Source organism: Uloborus diversus, chromosome 5 (genome assembly GCF_026930045.1).
Source record: "Uloborus diversus isolate 005 chromosome 5, Udiv.v.3.1, whole genome shotgun sequence".
In the NCBI taxonomy this organism is placed as follows: Eukaryota; Metazoa; Arthropoda; class Arachnida; order Araneae; family Uloboridae; genus Uloborus; species Uloborus diversus.
In genome coordinates, this window is record NC_072735.1 from 165,641,697 (window position 1) to 165,656,381 (window position 14,685).

The window sequence follows — 14,685 nt, forward strand, 5'->3', positions numbered from 1 at the left end:
AATAGTTTCATATATTTAACATTATACTGGGACAATACTTCCACATAAGTATAATTTTTCAGATTATGTATAACAATATTAATTACATTTCACAAAAAAAAAAAAAAAATCACAAAAACTGATGCACTATGGAAATGGTTGCAGGCTAAACCACTTATTTTGTACCAAACCTGTGCCTATCACTTTAACATAAGACATGTACATATTCCAGATTTCGAGGACTAATAAACCAAAGGTTTTTCACACCTAATTCAACAGTGTAACACAATAATGTTCCAAAAAAAAAAAAAAAAAAAAAACTATATATACTAAAACTAAAAATCAATAATAACAAAACACAATGCAATCATCAAAATATGTCAAAAAATATAAGTACAAATCTTTAACTTTGGAAGAAAAAACAACACTCAGATTATGAAAATGAAGCCAAAAAATAGATAAAATAGTTATTCATGTAGTACCAAGATAAATAAATATGATTCAGATCAAAAAAAGGTTTGTGTTCACTTTCTGTCTCTTAACAATGATGTGCAAGCAATGTGTTTACTTGATTATAAAAGAACTCCCCTCAACTAATAACATCAAGATGAATGCAATGAAGCGAAATAACTTATAAGACGACAAAATAAAACATCACAGAAATTTTTTTATATAGCACGAGCATTTTAAAACAAAGATGGAGAACCAATTTCAAAATATAGTTGTTTCATTCAGGGGTGTTCTCATAGGGTATACTCCATATACGCCGTATACTCTCAAACATTTTTTATACACATAGAATATGCCCTCAAGCTTCAAAAATTTTCATTTATAATTTGCATTCGTATATGATCGCATACATATATTGTGCATAATGATTCACTGAGAGTATACCCTCAGAAAAATTGATGGAAACATCACTGGTTTCATTAGCCGTCAGACAAAAGGCTAGTAGGAATAAATATTGAGAAATATATAATATTTTTAACAGTAAAAATTAAAACAATGAAAAATAAAATAGTTTTTCATTAGGATAATTTTTCCTTAGTCTCACTGGTACAATCTTTCATTCGAATCTAATTTTTATGCCAAAACGAACCAAAAATTAATATTAGTGATAATCAATATCAAAACAGCAAAGTGCAGATTAAATTTGGTTCTGAGACAAAGAACTATTTTTATAACAAAGACAATGTAACTAACTTCAAGACTCTTCATAGCATCAACGTTAGATAAACTCTGTAAGCACCAAAATTAGAAAACTAAATTTGTAGTTTATGAATTCATAACAAGTATGGATACATTGTAGCATAACCAGACTTGGGAACAACTTTATTGAGTCATTTAAATTACTTCATTGTAGTTTAAAGCTTTTGTGAGATAATCTTAAATAGTCATACACTTTTAAAAATTGAAATCAAATTGTTATATTAGATATTTAATCAAAATTCTGTCACCTTTGTGTATAATAAAAATCAATCATGACTATTCATCATTTAAAATAATCATGTCAACAATGCAACTAGACTCATTTTTAAGTGGGGATGAATTGCATAGGTAGGATATTGCTCTTTCAATGAAGTAAAATTCCCCTTCACTCAAATAAACAAATAAAAGATGTGTATATATTCAAATATATTTAATAGCAATGTAAAATTTGAACAAGTAGGAACATAAAATTGAATCAAAACCCCAAAACACTCTGGGGCCTCATCAGGGGGTTACTCCTTGAGGATAGGGAAAACCCTCAGACAGCTTTTCCCTACCCTCAAGGACTAACCCCCTGATGAGGCCCCAGGGTGTTTTGGGATTTTGATTCAATTTTACGTTCCTTCTTGTTCAAATTTTACATTGCTATTAAATTTATCGTCTACCAGTATCAAAGCGCTGCCTGTGGCGCCGATTGAACTTTGTGAAGCTTGATTCAATTTAATTTAAATTGTTTTAATTGTCCAGGTTTAAAATGCAGTTTATGTTAATTTTTCTTAGTATATACAAATATAAATACACAGAGATGGGATGATTTAAAAAAGAATTTTTTTCCTCCAGCTTCAACAATATACAGAATAAATTGTTGACATGCAAGCAGGGGATATAATATAGTAAAAGGGAGGGTCAACTCCAAGACCTTTGATGTTAACACTATCGCCAATCCCAAAGTGGCAATTTATATTCATGTGAGGACTGTTATCACCAAAAGTCCCTGTAGAAGATCAACTTTAGCTATGCAAGCAAGACACATAATTCTGATCTACTAACAGTTTGAAACTACACCATTTCTCTTGCTTTGGATAGAAGATTTCTTTTCTGACACAACAATTTCAACTTTGAAGCATATGATTAATGTACCTTAAAAATAAATAAATAAATAAATAAACATACATTTAGCAATTTCTGCAAGCAGTTTTTCAGAATTCAAACAACTCACTATATCGGTTCCCAAAGTCTGGTACATGCTCAGCTCATTACAGTATAATATTCGTTATTCTGTGGCAGTCAACAATTCATATAACTAACGAACGTCATAGATATATTCTTTTCTAAATAATTCAACAAATACTCAACAAGCGCATTCGCAAATTTCTCTGTCGTTGAGTGACTGTGAAGGTCTGAAGTTACGTTCGACGAGACCGGCAACTTCGTCGCTGTCGGATACGGCCGTCTTCCGCATCTGCCTGAAACAGTTTAGCTGAAATGATAGAAAAACGAAATGTCAACTCACTGCAGGCTTAAGCATTTTATTTAAGACTGGTAGTTCTTATCGTCTGCAGCTGAGCCTAGAACTTTAATTTAATTATTATTTAATTGCAGCTTGAATGTGCTTAAATCTTCCACAGTAACGTCTTCATTATTTAACTGCTCAGAAATTTTATTCAGTAGCTTAGTTGTTACCGCGCGAATAGTAGCTCGTTTCTTTTTTGCTTTTTCATACGCAGATGCAGCTTTAGAAGTCATGGTTTATCACAAAATGAAAGATAGAATGAGAATAAATAGAATAGAATGTATCTATATCATGCAATAAAGTTTAATAGAATAGAATGTATCTTTGTTTGTAAACCAGGGGTCGTGAGTTCGATCCTCACTGGTGGCTCCAAAATGGTTGAGCATGGCGGGCTACGTGACTTTTTCTGAATTGTAGAGCCGCTTACTCTTCGTTGTGAATTCGCAATAAAATATACTTGCAATAACTATACAGAACATTTATTACAACACACGAACGTAACATTTAACATAAATTCAGAAATAAATATGACTTAGAATGATCGAGATATTTCAGAATGAAAAGAATGTGATGCAGCAACGCTGCTTGACTTATCGCTCCTCAGTCATCTTTTTGTTCCATCAAGAAAATTAAATTTAAACGTTGCCACTCACACGAGCGATGAAAATTATAATAATTAAATTAAAGTTCTAGGCTCAGCTGCAGACGATAAGAACTACCAAAGACTTGTGGCACCCGCACGGCTTTGCCCGTAATAGAAAAATTAAAAGGTCTTTTGGTTCGCCTGTACATTTCAAATAATGTATGGTGAATTTTCTCGCCAATTGGCTTGCACCCATGTTACGGTTCCACGCTATGATAACTTCGTATCTCGCCAATTGGCTTGTGCCCATGTTACGGTTCCACGTTATGATAATCTCCTAATTTACTCTCCATCTTATGATATTTTTGTTCTTAAAATTGGAATAGAAAAAGAACCACATCGAATTTTTGAAAAATCTCTTCGAGGTGCACACCCCCATGCTACGAACTAACTTTTTGCCAAATTTCATGAAAATCGGTAGAACGGTCTAGGCGCTATGCGCGTCACAGACATCCTCCGGACAGACTTTTAGCTTATTTATTAGTAACTAGTGGCACCCGCACGGCTTCGCCCGTAATAGAAAAATTAAAGGTCTTTTGGTTTGCCTGTATATTTACAAATAATGTATGGTGAATTTTCTCGCCAATTGGCTTGTACCGACGTTACAGTTCCACGTTATGATAATTTCGTATCTCGCCAATTGGCTTGTGCCCATGTTACGGTTCCACGTTACGATAATTTCGTAATTTATGATAGTTTTTTTCTTAAAATTGGAATAAAAAAAGAACCACATCGAATTTTCGAAAAATCGCTTTGAGGTGCACACCCCCATGCTACAAACTAACTTTGTGCCAAATTTCATGAAAATCGGCCGAACGGTCTAGGCGCTATGCGCGTCACAGACATCCAGACATCTAGACATCCAGACAGAGAGACTTTCAGCTTTATTATTAGTAAAGAAGACTATTGGTGCCCGCATGGCTTTCCCCATTGTAGGAAATTAAAAGGTCATTTGGTTCACCTGTACATGTAACTGATAAGAATGTAATTTTTTTATATGTTAAAATAAAGTTCCTCAGAGATCCACTTGCTCAGATTTATCTGAAGCATTTAAAACGGATAAACCGAGCAATTGGTACGTGCGGATGGTCTCTGAGGGTGTCAAGGTTCACCTGTTCATTTATAAATAATGGATGATGAATTTCTCGCCAATTTGCTATGTTCATTTCCTTGCCCATGTTACGGTTCCATGTTATGATAATTTGGTAGTTTGCTCGTCCATATTATGATAATTTGCTAGGTAAAATGCTTTTAAAATTGAAATAGAAAAAGAACAAAATCGAATTTCCGAAAAATCGCTTCAGGGTGCACATCCCCATAGTACAAACTAATTCTGTGCCAAATTTCATGAAAATCGGCCGAACTGTCCAGACGGACTGTCTAGAACATCCAGACATCTAGACAGGGATCCAGACTTTCAGCTTTATTATTAGTAAAAAAAAAAAAAACCCAAACAGATAATGCACAATGGTAATTCCCATTATTAATTCACTGGAAGGAGCATCAAGGAAGGTTATGAGACTTTTTAAGGTAGATTATGATTATACTGCCGTGCTAAGAACAAAAGTGGTATCTGCAGTCAAGCTCAAACTGATATATTGCTATTCAAAATTTTGTGCCTCAATGTATTTAATTCAGATGCAACATTTTCAGAAATTTGTTAAAAATATTTCCTGCTCTCAAATGACCATAGACATTACATTTAGGTAAAATGTGTCACAAAGAGCCATCTAGCGGCAATAACTCAATTTTGTTAAAAAGTGTAGATACAACTTTTGTGCTTCGCACAGCAGTATAGGTTTAACTCTTCTGTCTTTATATAGAAGTTTGGTAAGATCTCATTTGGAGTATACTGTTCAGTTATGGTCTCCTTATCTCAGATATTTCTTTATTGGAATGGGTTCAAAGAAGGGTTATTAGGCTAATGAGGGGACTTTCACATTTAGATTTTGATGCCAGACTTAAAAGTTTTAATATGTATAGCCTGGAACGAAGAAAAGTCAGAGGGGACACGATTCAGTTGTTTAAATTTATCAAAATGAAAGATATTGATGAATTGAATTTTTACACAGAAAACAGTACGAGGGGTCATTGTTTTAAGCTATTTAAATCTCAGTCTAACCTGGAAATTAGGAAAAACTACTACTTTAGTGGAGTTGTGGGCCTTGGAACAGCTTACCAGAAGAGGCGATAATGAGGTAGATAGGTTTAAGAGGGCCACTGATCTTCATTGGGGACTATTTTACTGACTTAGGACCAGCCTAGCTGAGCCAAGAGCCTGTTGCTGGTCTTTACATTTGTATTTGTATTTAAAATACTTGTTATCAAAATTAGGTTAAGTCATTGCTGTACAAGATATTAAAATAATATAGACTCAAACGCATGAAGTGATATTTATAAAATTTCTGCCTTTTTACATAACAGTTTAAATCAATACTATATGAAGTCTAATAAAAATGAGTCTAAATGTGCAAACTTTTATTTACAAATGCTACATTTGACATCCTTAGAGACCCCCGCACTTACCAATTGCTTGGTTTAATGGTTTTAAATGCTCAGAAAAATCTGAGCAATTGGGTCCCTGAGGAACTTATTTAAATATAAAAACAATTAATTGATTTTAGTAAAAATTTGGACTAATGAGATACAGTATACAGCAGTAATTTAACACAAATATATGTTACAATTAGGCAAAAACTTTCACAAATGCTACAGAAAAGTAATATACTTTTTCAAATTTTCTTAAAATACATTGTAAGTAACGTTTGTAAAAATCAGTTGTAAATAAAAATTCTTAAACACCAAATGATATTTAAAAGCTATATGCCCAATTGAATGATGCTATCTGCCAATCTCAAAGCCAATAGAACGAGAAGTGTCAAGGCAAAGCAAAGTAAAATCAACAAGCGAAGTTTGATAGTAAAAATAAAGTACACATTTTAATGTAACATTTCATAAAATTTATCTCACCTGTTCTTCAGAAACAGTAATTGGGTTTTTAAAGAGGATCCAAGTTACACTTTCATAACAAGGCGGGGTAGTTAAAGATCCACTATAGGTCCAAAAAGAACGATCAGCTAAAATAATGAGAAAAAAGGGTAAAACTAAGTTGTAAAACTTAAGAAACATTAATTTATCAATGCTATATTTATTTATATCCCTCAAGAAAATAATATCTCCACCAGAATTTTTTACAAACTATTAATAAGTTTAATCAAGATGAAATAAGAAAAAATATACCTTAAATGAAAAATTAAAGGTCAACATAGATGTTAAAAGTACAAACAGAATAATAATATTGCAGATATGTTTTAGGGTTACAAGGAGCATCCTTTTCAATGAAAGTGTTAAGGGATTATGGATGAAAAGATATCGAACAAAAATGATGAGAGGAATAAAAATGCAGATTAAATAGTCAGATCTGAGGATTAATTAATAACCTCCAAGTTAAGACTAACAGATGTCAAAATAGAAAGGACTCAAGTGTGCCAAAACCAATCAAAATAACACAAAATAAAAAACAATGTTAACTAAAACAAATGGTTTTTAAATAAAGTAATCTAAATCAAATGATCTTTGATAGCATTGAATCATAATAGTGTTCATAGTCAACATATTTAATTTGAAAACTTTACCAATCTAAAGCACCAAGCCAAATGCAAACCGAAATCAATAGCTTCTTTCTGCAGTCAAAATTGAATGAAATTAGAATGCATTTTGGAACAGGTATGGCAACCTTTTATGTGAAACTTTTGAACTGGAATTTTTGGAAAAGTAAACAACAATTCACAGAAACTTTGGCTGGAGAGGCATTTATGTTTTTATCTTTACATAATCTGAGCACAATATAAATATATAGCTTCATAAAGTATAAAAGAGCTCAATATTTCCACTGGTACTATGACTGAACAATATTTTCCTAAAATATATAAATTAAAAAAAAAAGAAACATTTTCCATACATTAGAGCAGTATGATGCAAAATTCAATGTACCCATCACTTTACCAATATTGTTTAAGGAAATGAAAGTACATACATGTTACTACAACGTCAATCATTTAATTAACAGATGGTGCTATATACCATATTTTCCTGCGTATAATCTGTGGATTATCTGCTAAAAAGAGTGTCAAATTAATAAGGTGCAGATTATAAGCTGCTGCGGATTATCTGTGCTTTTTCTTTTAAAACCAACACATTGTACAACAATATTTACAGCAGAATCCACCAATAGAGACCGTTTAGCTGGCTTTAGGTTGTTTATTTTATATAGCTTGAATGTTTATCGAATGCCATTCAGGTTATGGAAAATAAACAGCCCTACAGTGAAGGAGAAAGCCTTCATTTGCACAAGATTAGACTGTTTGTTCCAGGCCCATGTCCAGATTTTCATAAAGGAAGGGATTTTAATCTTACCTGTGGTGGTGGTGGGGGGGGGGGTGAATTCAACAACCTCACAACCATTAGTTTTACAACAAATTGCCGATCCTGGTACGGCATCCATATACCTGTAGGGACTGCTGCACCCCCCTCCTTCCCGCTAGAAGGATAATTCCTACTGTACAACTGACCAAAGTATTCCTTCATTTTACAGATTCACTTTAATCAAACCTTGTTTGTTTCTTTTTAATTAAATCTGTTCACTTTTTCACTATGTGGTATACTGCAATAAGTATTAAAACATCTCAACAAATTCTTTTTTATTGTAGAATGTATATCAGGTTCTAAGTTCTAAAATAATGCTTAATAAGAAAGAGCTTATTGCAGATGTAAATTACTTTACAAAACACAATCGATGCATCTTCATAGCTCCAACCTATACCAAATTCATCATAACCTCCTTACAATAAGCAATATTTGCTTTGGTAGATCATTCAGTGGTTTTTCCACCATAGTTTTCTAAATCTAATTGTATCATACCATCTTATCGCCTCTCCACATCGTATAATTATGCAGTATGTAAAAGATCCCTTGAGGTTTTGTCTGGCTTTGAATACTCTTGATACAATTAAATTTCCAACGCAGTTTCACATCAAAGACAGCGTCCAAATGCCTCCATTTGGTAAGGAAATTAGGAATCGAAATTCTGAGGTAACAGCGTCGATTGATAGAGGTGCTACATGACAGAATAGATGTGAGCTCTAGGTTAATGTGCTAGCTCTGTATTTGGTGAAAAATTCATACGGAGTTAGACTTAAAAAATTGAAAAAAAAAACAAAAAAAACTTCCTTTTACATTTGATTGGACACAAAGCTTGCACAAATGTTCCAAATTAAGAGCATGTGGGCCAAAAAAAGTGTTAATTCAAAACTGGACAAAGAAACTCAAAAAGACAGCTTGCACAATGGGCAAGTCTTGAAGCGATAAGCATAAAATGACATGAAAGGAATTCAGAAAATGGAAGGGATCATTTTTCCCATTGCCCAGTAAAATTTTCAAGAAGTTGATTATGCATTGGAGCAGGTGTTTCATAAAAAACATGAAACATAAATCATAAATGTTTTCTGCACAAGTTGTTCAGGTAAATAGAAACCTGCCTGCAGAAAAGGTAAATAGAACTTCTTCTGGAAATTTGTATCACAGCAGTAAAATATGAAGACAGGAAAATAGCTTGTACTTTAAACATTCAGTGTGATGCTAATTTGCAGTTCAAAAATCGATTTAATACATGCTTGAATTTACAGACAAGTAGCGACTAATCAACGTTGATTGAAACTGTAGGGGACGAGTCGAATATAGCTTGTGATGCTGAAAATCCACTATAGTCTCACTAGTTTGAATTAAAGGACAATTTTAGACAGGTTTTCCTAAACAGTAGGACTACTTTGAACTTGTCAAACTATGTAGTTTTTTGTTAGACATGAGAAACAAAATATAAAGCTTTACGTTTTACTAGCGGTACCCGCACGGCTTTGCCCGTAGTATGAAATTAAAAGGTCATTTGGTTCACCTGTATATTTACAAATGATGGCTGATGAATTTCTCGCCAATTTGCTATGTTCATCGCCCATGTTATAGTAATTTGCTTGCATACGTTATGATAATTTATTTACTCCACCACAATATGATAATTTGCTCCATAAAATTTTCTTAAAATTGGAATAAAAAAACACAAAATCAAATTTTCGAAAAATCGCTTCGAGGAGCTCCCCCTATCTTACGAACTAATTTTGTGCCAAATTTCATTAAAATCGGCCGAACGATCTAGGCGCTATTCGCGTAACAGACATCCAGACAGAGATCCAAGACTTACAGATTTATTATTAGTAAAGATGACTTTTTTTTTTCATTTAGCTTCCAGGAAACTGGCACATTTTGTTTCGCGAATGATCAGTTGTGTTAGAAATAGCTGTCTTATAACTCCCAGTCCCGAATTAACTGTTAAATTATTTTCATACTACACTGATCTGTACTTTCATTTATTAAACTTTGATCAATAAAAGCATAAGCACATCAGTGGCGTAGTCCTGGAAAAAAGAAGGGAAGAAGAATGCTTACAGATTCAAGCACAAGATAAAAAAATCAAAGAGTCAGTTGACGCTACGAAAATCTTCAAAATTCGGGAGACACCGGTTTAAAAATTAAAAAATAGGGGGTACCGTTCCCTTGCATCCCTTTTTGACTACACCACTGAACGAGTTCTGGATCAAACCATAGAAGCTGATTATAAAAACCACATTTCTCACAATTGTTTTCCTTATACAGCAACAATTCTTCAACTTTTAACTTTCTTCTGCATCATTGACAAGTTAGTTTTCTCTCTATCTGGAACTCCCCTTTGAGCATAAAGTTATAATGTAAAGTGACAGGCTTTGTAGAAGACTGGTGCTTTGGCATCAAACTAACAAAGTCAAACTGTTATTGGTCTAGCATGTGCAATGGGTAGACCAATGACAATGTGAAAATGATTAGCAAATCAATCGTTCTAAGTATTCTTCCTAAAAAGTACAACAATAAAATGTGCAGACGAAAAGTTTGTATCATGAAACAGGTAGAAAAATAAATCTAACTTTCTAAAACGTGTTCACAGAAAAATTAGTGTTATAAACATCAATAAAAATTATATTATTTAAGAATAAAAAAGGTCTTGGTTGAGATTTCAGAGATTTAATACAGTATTGATTAGCAGATGAAGACCTGTTATTTAATTTAACAATTTTAAACACAAATGACAAACATTACATTTTCAAAAATTTTCTGCCTTTGCAGTAATAGATCCTAAATGGGGATCCTCATTTGATAGGAAAGGAGTGTGTACAGCAGAGGTGCCCACCTGGGGGGGGGGGTTATGACACAGGCTTCTCTATGGACATTTTAGGGGAGGGGTGTTTTGAGGGGTATTTTTGTCATTGGGGGGTGTCTAGCATTTGGGGGTCTTTGCGATATTTAGGCGGGGGAGGGGGACGCCCATGGGTGCCACTCTAAAAATTGGCCAGGACTGAAAAGCGCGTGGCTCCATTTCGCTACCAAAATGTTAGCGCTTATTTTGTTTGATGTTTTAGACATATATAATGCTAATTTTTGATGCTGTAACTATATAGTAAAACCAAATTGGAAGATTGAGCAAAAATTAAAACCCAAATAAAAAAATAACATATCATTTTCCAAGATTTTTAGGAGGTAAAAAAGTAGAATAAGAACCTAATAAATAATAAAATACAATTAAAAAAACTTACTATTTGTTACTGCAGAAAAAAAAGCTTCATATTGTATAGTTCATGTTACATAAATAGTTCATATTTCATACAAAAAAAAGTAATTAAAAAAAAATTCAGGTATGAGATTCTTGGCTATAAGATGCATTGTGATAAAAAACTTTAACGAAACTTTCCAGATTAAGATAAGAATGGTTGAAATCAACAGATTGAGTATAATAGTTATTTTTTGGGAAAAAAAAACAGCTTATCTTTTTAACTTTAGCAGATGGGCCGTTTTTTTGTCCTCAGAAGAATAAGACCTTTTTTGAGAGTGAGAGATTCAAAAGTAAAGATTTGTTTCATCTATAAAATTCATTTTGAACATGGAAAAAAAAACCGATGGCCGAAACTTTTGAAAAGACGGAATTCCGTCCCTTGGACGGAAGTGTGGCAGCCATGGGCGCGCCCTTTCCTTTAGGGGGTGTTTACCCCTGTATATAGTACATCTGCACTAGGTTTTATTGATCTTGTTTATAGTGTGTTATGTGTAGAACAGGAACAAAATTTAGTCCTTTCATTCTCACATAAATTTAAATCTTTATGACCTGTAACATTATATTTGTCTATACAAATGTAAATATTATGGATCTTTGAATGATGTTATACAAGTAACAGAGATTGCTTGTATTTTGGTTTGAAAACATTTTTTAGGAAAAAAGGTTGGTTTTTTTCCCCATCATTAAGAATGAGTCATAAAAAAGTTATAAAAAAGATAGGGAAAGTTTAAATACAAATACAAATACAAAAGTGACAACCAGCAACAGTCTCTGGGCCCAGCTAGACTGGTCCTAGTCAATTTACAATCCCCAGTGAAGATCAATGGCCCTCTTAAAACTATCTACTCTTTTGCTCATTACCACCTCTCCCGGTAAGCTGTTCCAAGGTTCCACTACCCTGCTAAAATAATAATTTTTCCTAATATCCATGTTAGCCTGAGATTTAAATAGCTTAAAACAATGACCCCTTGTCCTGTTTTCAGTGCTAAACTTCAGCCCCGTAACATCTTTCATTTTAATAAATTTAAACAACTGAATCATGTCCCCTCGGTCTCTTCTTTGCTCAAGACTGTACATATTTAGCCTTCTAAGCCCGGAAAAGTAGTAAGTCATCAGTATAAGCTACCATAAATTATAATTAATTAGCTACTCTCATTTATCAGGCTGTAGCAGATAGCATAAAAAAAACACAACCTGCAAGAAAATAATAGTTATGACTCAAACATTTAAATGACATTATGTAAAAAGCGGATATGAAAGGGTAATCAAAATGACTTCCAATTTGCATGTCACCTTGATACTCACCAGGATACATTCCAGCTGGATCAATATCACTCGGGAGATCAGTTCTGTCATCTTTGACAGGAATGTTTGGAAGCACATCACATAGTTTCTGGATTTCAGGATTTTCTTCACCCACCTGGAAACGAAATACCATTAACTTCCCTTATTAGCAGATTAAACAAAACAACTTCAAAAATGCTATCTATATAGGGTACCCAGTAATTGGCACGGCACCAGTGATTGGCACTTCCAACAAAAATGTTCTAAAAAAAGACTCCCATCCAATTTTTTTAAAATAGAAGGCTATATACCAACTGAATGTACATTCATTTTAAAGATTATAACTTCAATTCATGTTACTAAATGGCAGCAGTATGTAGGAAAGACAAACAATTGTGGCTTGTGTCAAATCAGCCATTTTTGATGCAAAAGCTTCTTCTCTGGCTTAAGGGAAGCATGCACATAAATCCATTAAAATCTAAATTAAAATATATTTTAAATTTTCGTTTTCAAAAGTTTTGTTTAGTTGAAAGATGTTACTTTAATTGTGTAGAAGTATATTTTCGTCCCTATTTGGAATTCTTTAAATAATGATGGGTGCCATTTACTGGTGCTTCAATTTTGCTAGTCCCCAGTAATTGGCATGTGTGCCAAGTACTGGGGAAATAGCGTCATTTCCGCGATAAAGCTGAGTGAGGTGTCATTATCTTCAGTTTTTTGCGTAGATTACGAATATGATAAAGCGGAAATTGAAGTCGGTAGCTTTTGTACAGTAATTTTCAAAAAAAAAAAAAAAAAAAAAAAAGCATCAAATCATCAACTTTTAAAGTTGCAGCTTGTTGTCGATTGGAGAGACTTTCACCAGAAAAAAATCCAAATGAAAGTTAGTCAGTAATTAATTTTATACTGGGGGCTCCGTCCTCTGCTCGATTCGCTCGCTAACCCCTGTTCGTCACCTACGGTATATCAATGCCGCCTGCAGCGGGTGGTTTTTCAAGAGAAAGAAACCAACTTGTTGCATTTGATACATAAAAAATAGGAAAAATTATGCAAAAAAGTAGGCTATATGAGTTTTTAACTATACTTTGGGCAAATCTAACTTGGTAGCATTCGTAAAATCAGAACTGTAAACCGAAGGATGAAACAGCATTAATTTCAATATCTTTTCCATGGAATATTCCAAATTTATGTTTTTATTTCTCTAAAATACTTTTCCAACATGAAGAAGAGTGATTTAGCATTAATTTATATAAAACTAGTAGTACCCGCACGACTTTGCCTGTAATAGAAAAATTAAAAGGTCTTTTGGTTCGCCTGTGTGGCGAATTTTCTGTCCAATTGGCTTGTACCCATGTTACGGTTCCACGTTATGATAATTTCGTAAATTACTCGTCCATCATATGATAATTTTGTTCTTAAAATTGGAATAGAAAAAGAACTACATCGAATTTTCGAAAAATCGCTTCGAGGTGCACACCCCCATGCTACAAACTTTGTGCCAAATTTCATGAAAATCGGCTGAACGGTCTACGCGCTATGCGCGTCACAGAGATCCTGACAGACAGAGATCCTGACAGAGAGAGATCCTGACAGAGAGAGATTTTGACAGAGAGAGATCCTGACAGACAGAGATCCCGACAGAGAGGCTTTCTGCTTTATTATTAGTAAAGATTACCTACTTTACATTAACATTACTCAGGTTTCTTATGATGATAAAATTTGCATGTAATTTGAAAGTAAAAAATAAAGTGATTTTCCAGTTCTATTAACATGTGCCAATTACTGGATCACAAGGTGTCATACACTGGGGTATCAGGTGCCAATTACTGGTGATTTTGGTAACTTTTTATATGCATATTTTTATAAAAGTATCGATTCAAATATTTTTGATTTTAGTGAACCAAATAGATGCACAGATGTGCACTCTTTGATACAAAAATATTCGCAAGAGAGTATTTTTTTTTCTAAGTACTGAAAACAGGATAAGTTTAAGGACAAACTCTTAAAGTGCCAATTACTGGGGTCTTTACCCTAAATGGAGGTATATTTGTGTGTGAGTGTGCATGTACGTTCCTTTTACAAATTCACAGTTTTCAAAAGATATTTTACAAATTTGGCAGAGAGGTCCTTCGGCACTCAGAAATTCACAGAGTAGGTTAGATTTCATCCTGCTATTATGGAGAGGGGGGCAAAAAGCCCCATTGCGGGGCTAAGACGCAATTGTCATATATTCTCTAACATGCAGGTGAAAAAATACCTGCATATTAACATTATATTATATGTCTGCTGCAAGCGCTTATTTTTCTCCTAAAGATGGTATCTGTTCGAAAATTCTAAGTTGAATAAAAAGAGAGATATAAGCTT

The 14,685-nt window shown here is 33.5% G+C and overlaps 1 protein-coding gene across 1 annotated transcript in view; it reads right to left on the reverse strand.

Moving 5' to 3' along the window:
- Nucleotides 1–1,944: 1,944 nt before the first annotated feature.
- LOC129222080 (carbonic anhydrase 1-like) overlaps nucleotides 1,945–14,685 on the reverse strand; it is a 103,310-nt gene continuing 90,569 nt past the window's right edge. Inside the window, exons 5-7 of the mRNA XM_054856509.1 lie at nucleotides 12,343–12,457; nucleotides 6,315–6,421; nucleotides 1,945–2,668 (exon numbers count right to left, since the gene is read on the reverse strand). Of these exons, the coding sequence (XP_054712484.1) occupies nucleotides 2,540–2,668; nucleotides 6,315–6,421; nucleotides 12,343–12,457 (351 nt within the window). The 3' untranslated portion in view covers nucleotides 1,945–2,539. The remainder of the gene's footprint in view (nucleotides 2,669–6,314; nucleotides 6,422–12,342; nucleotides 12,458–14,685) is intronic.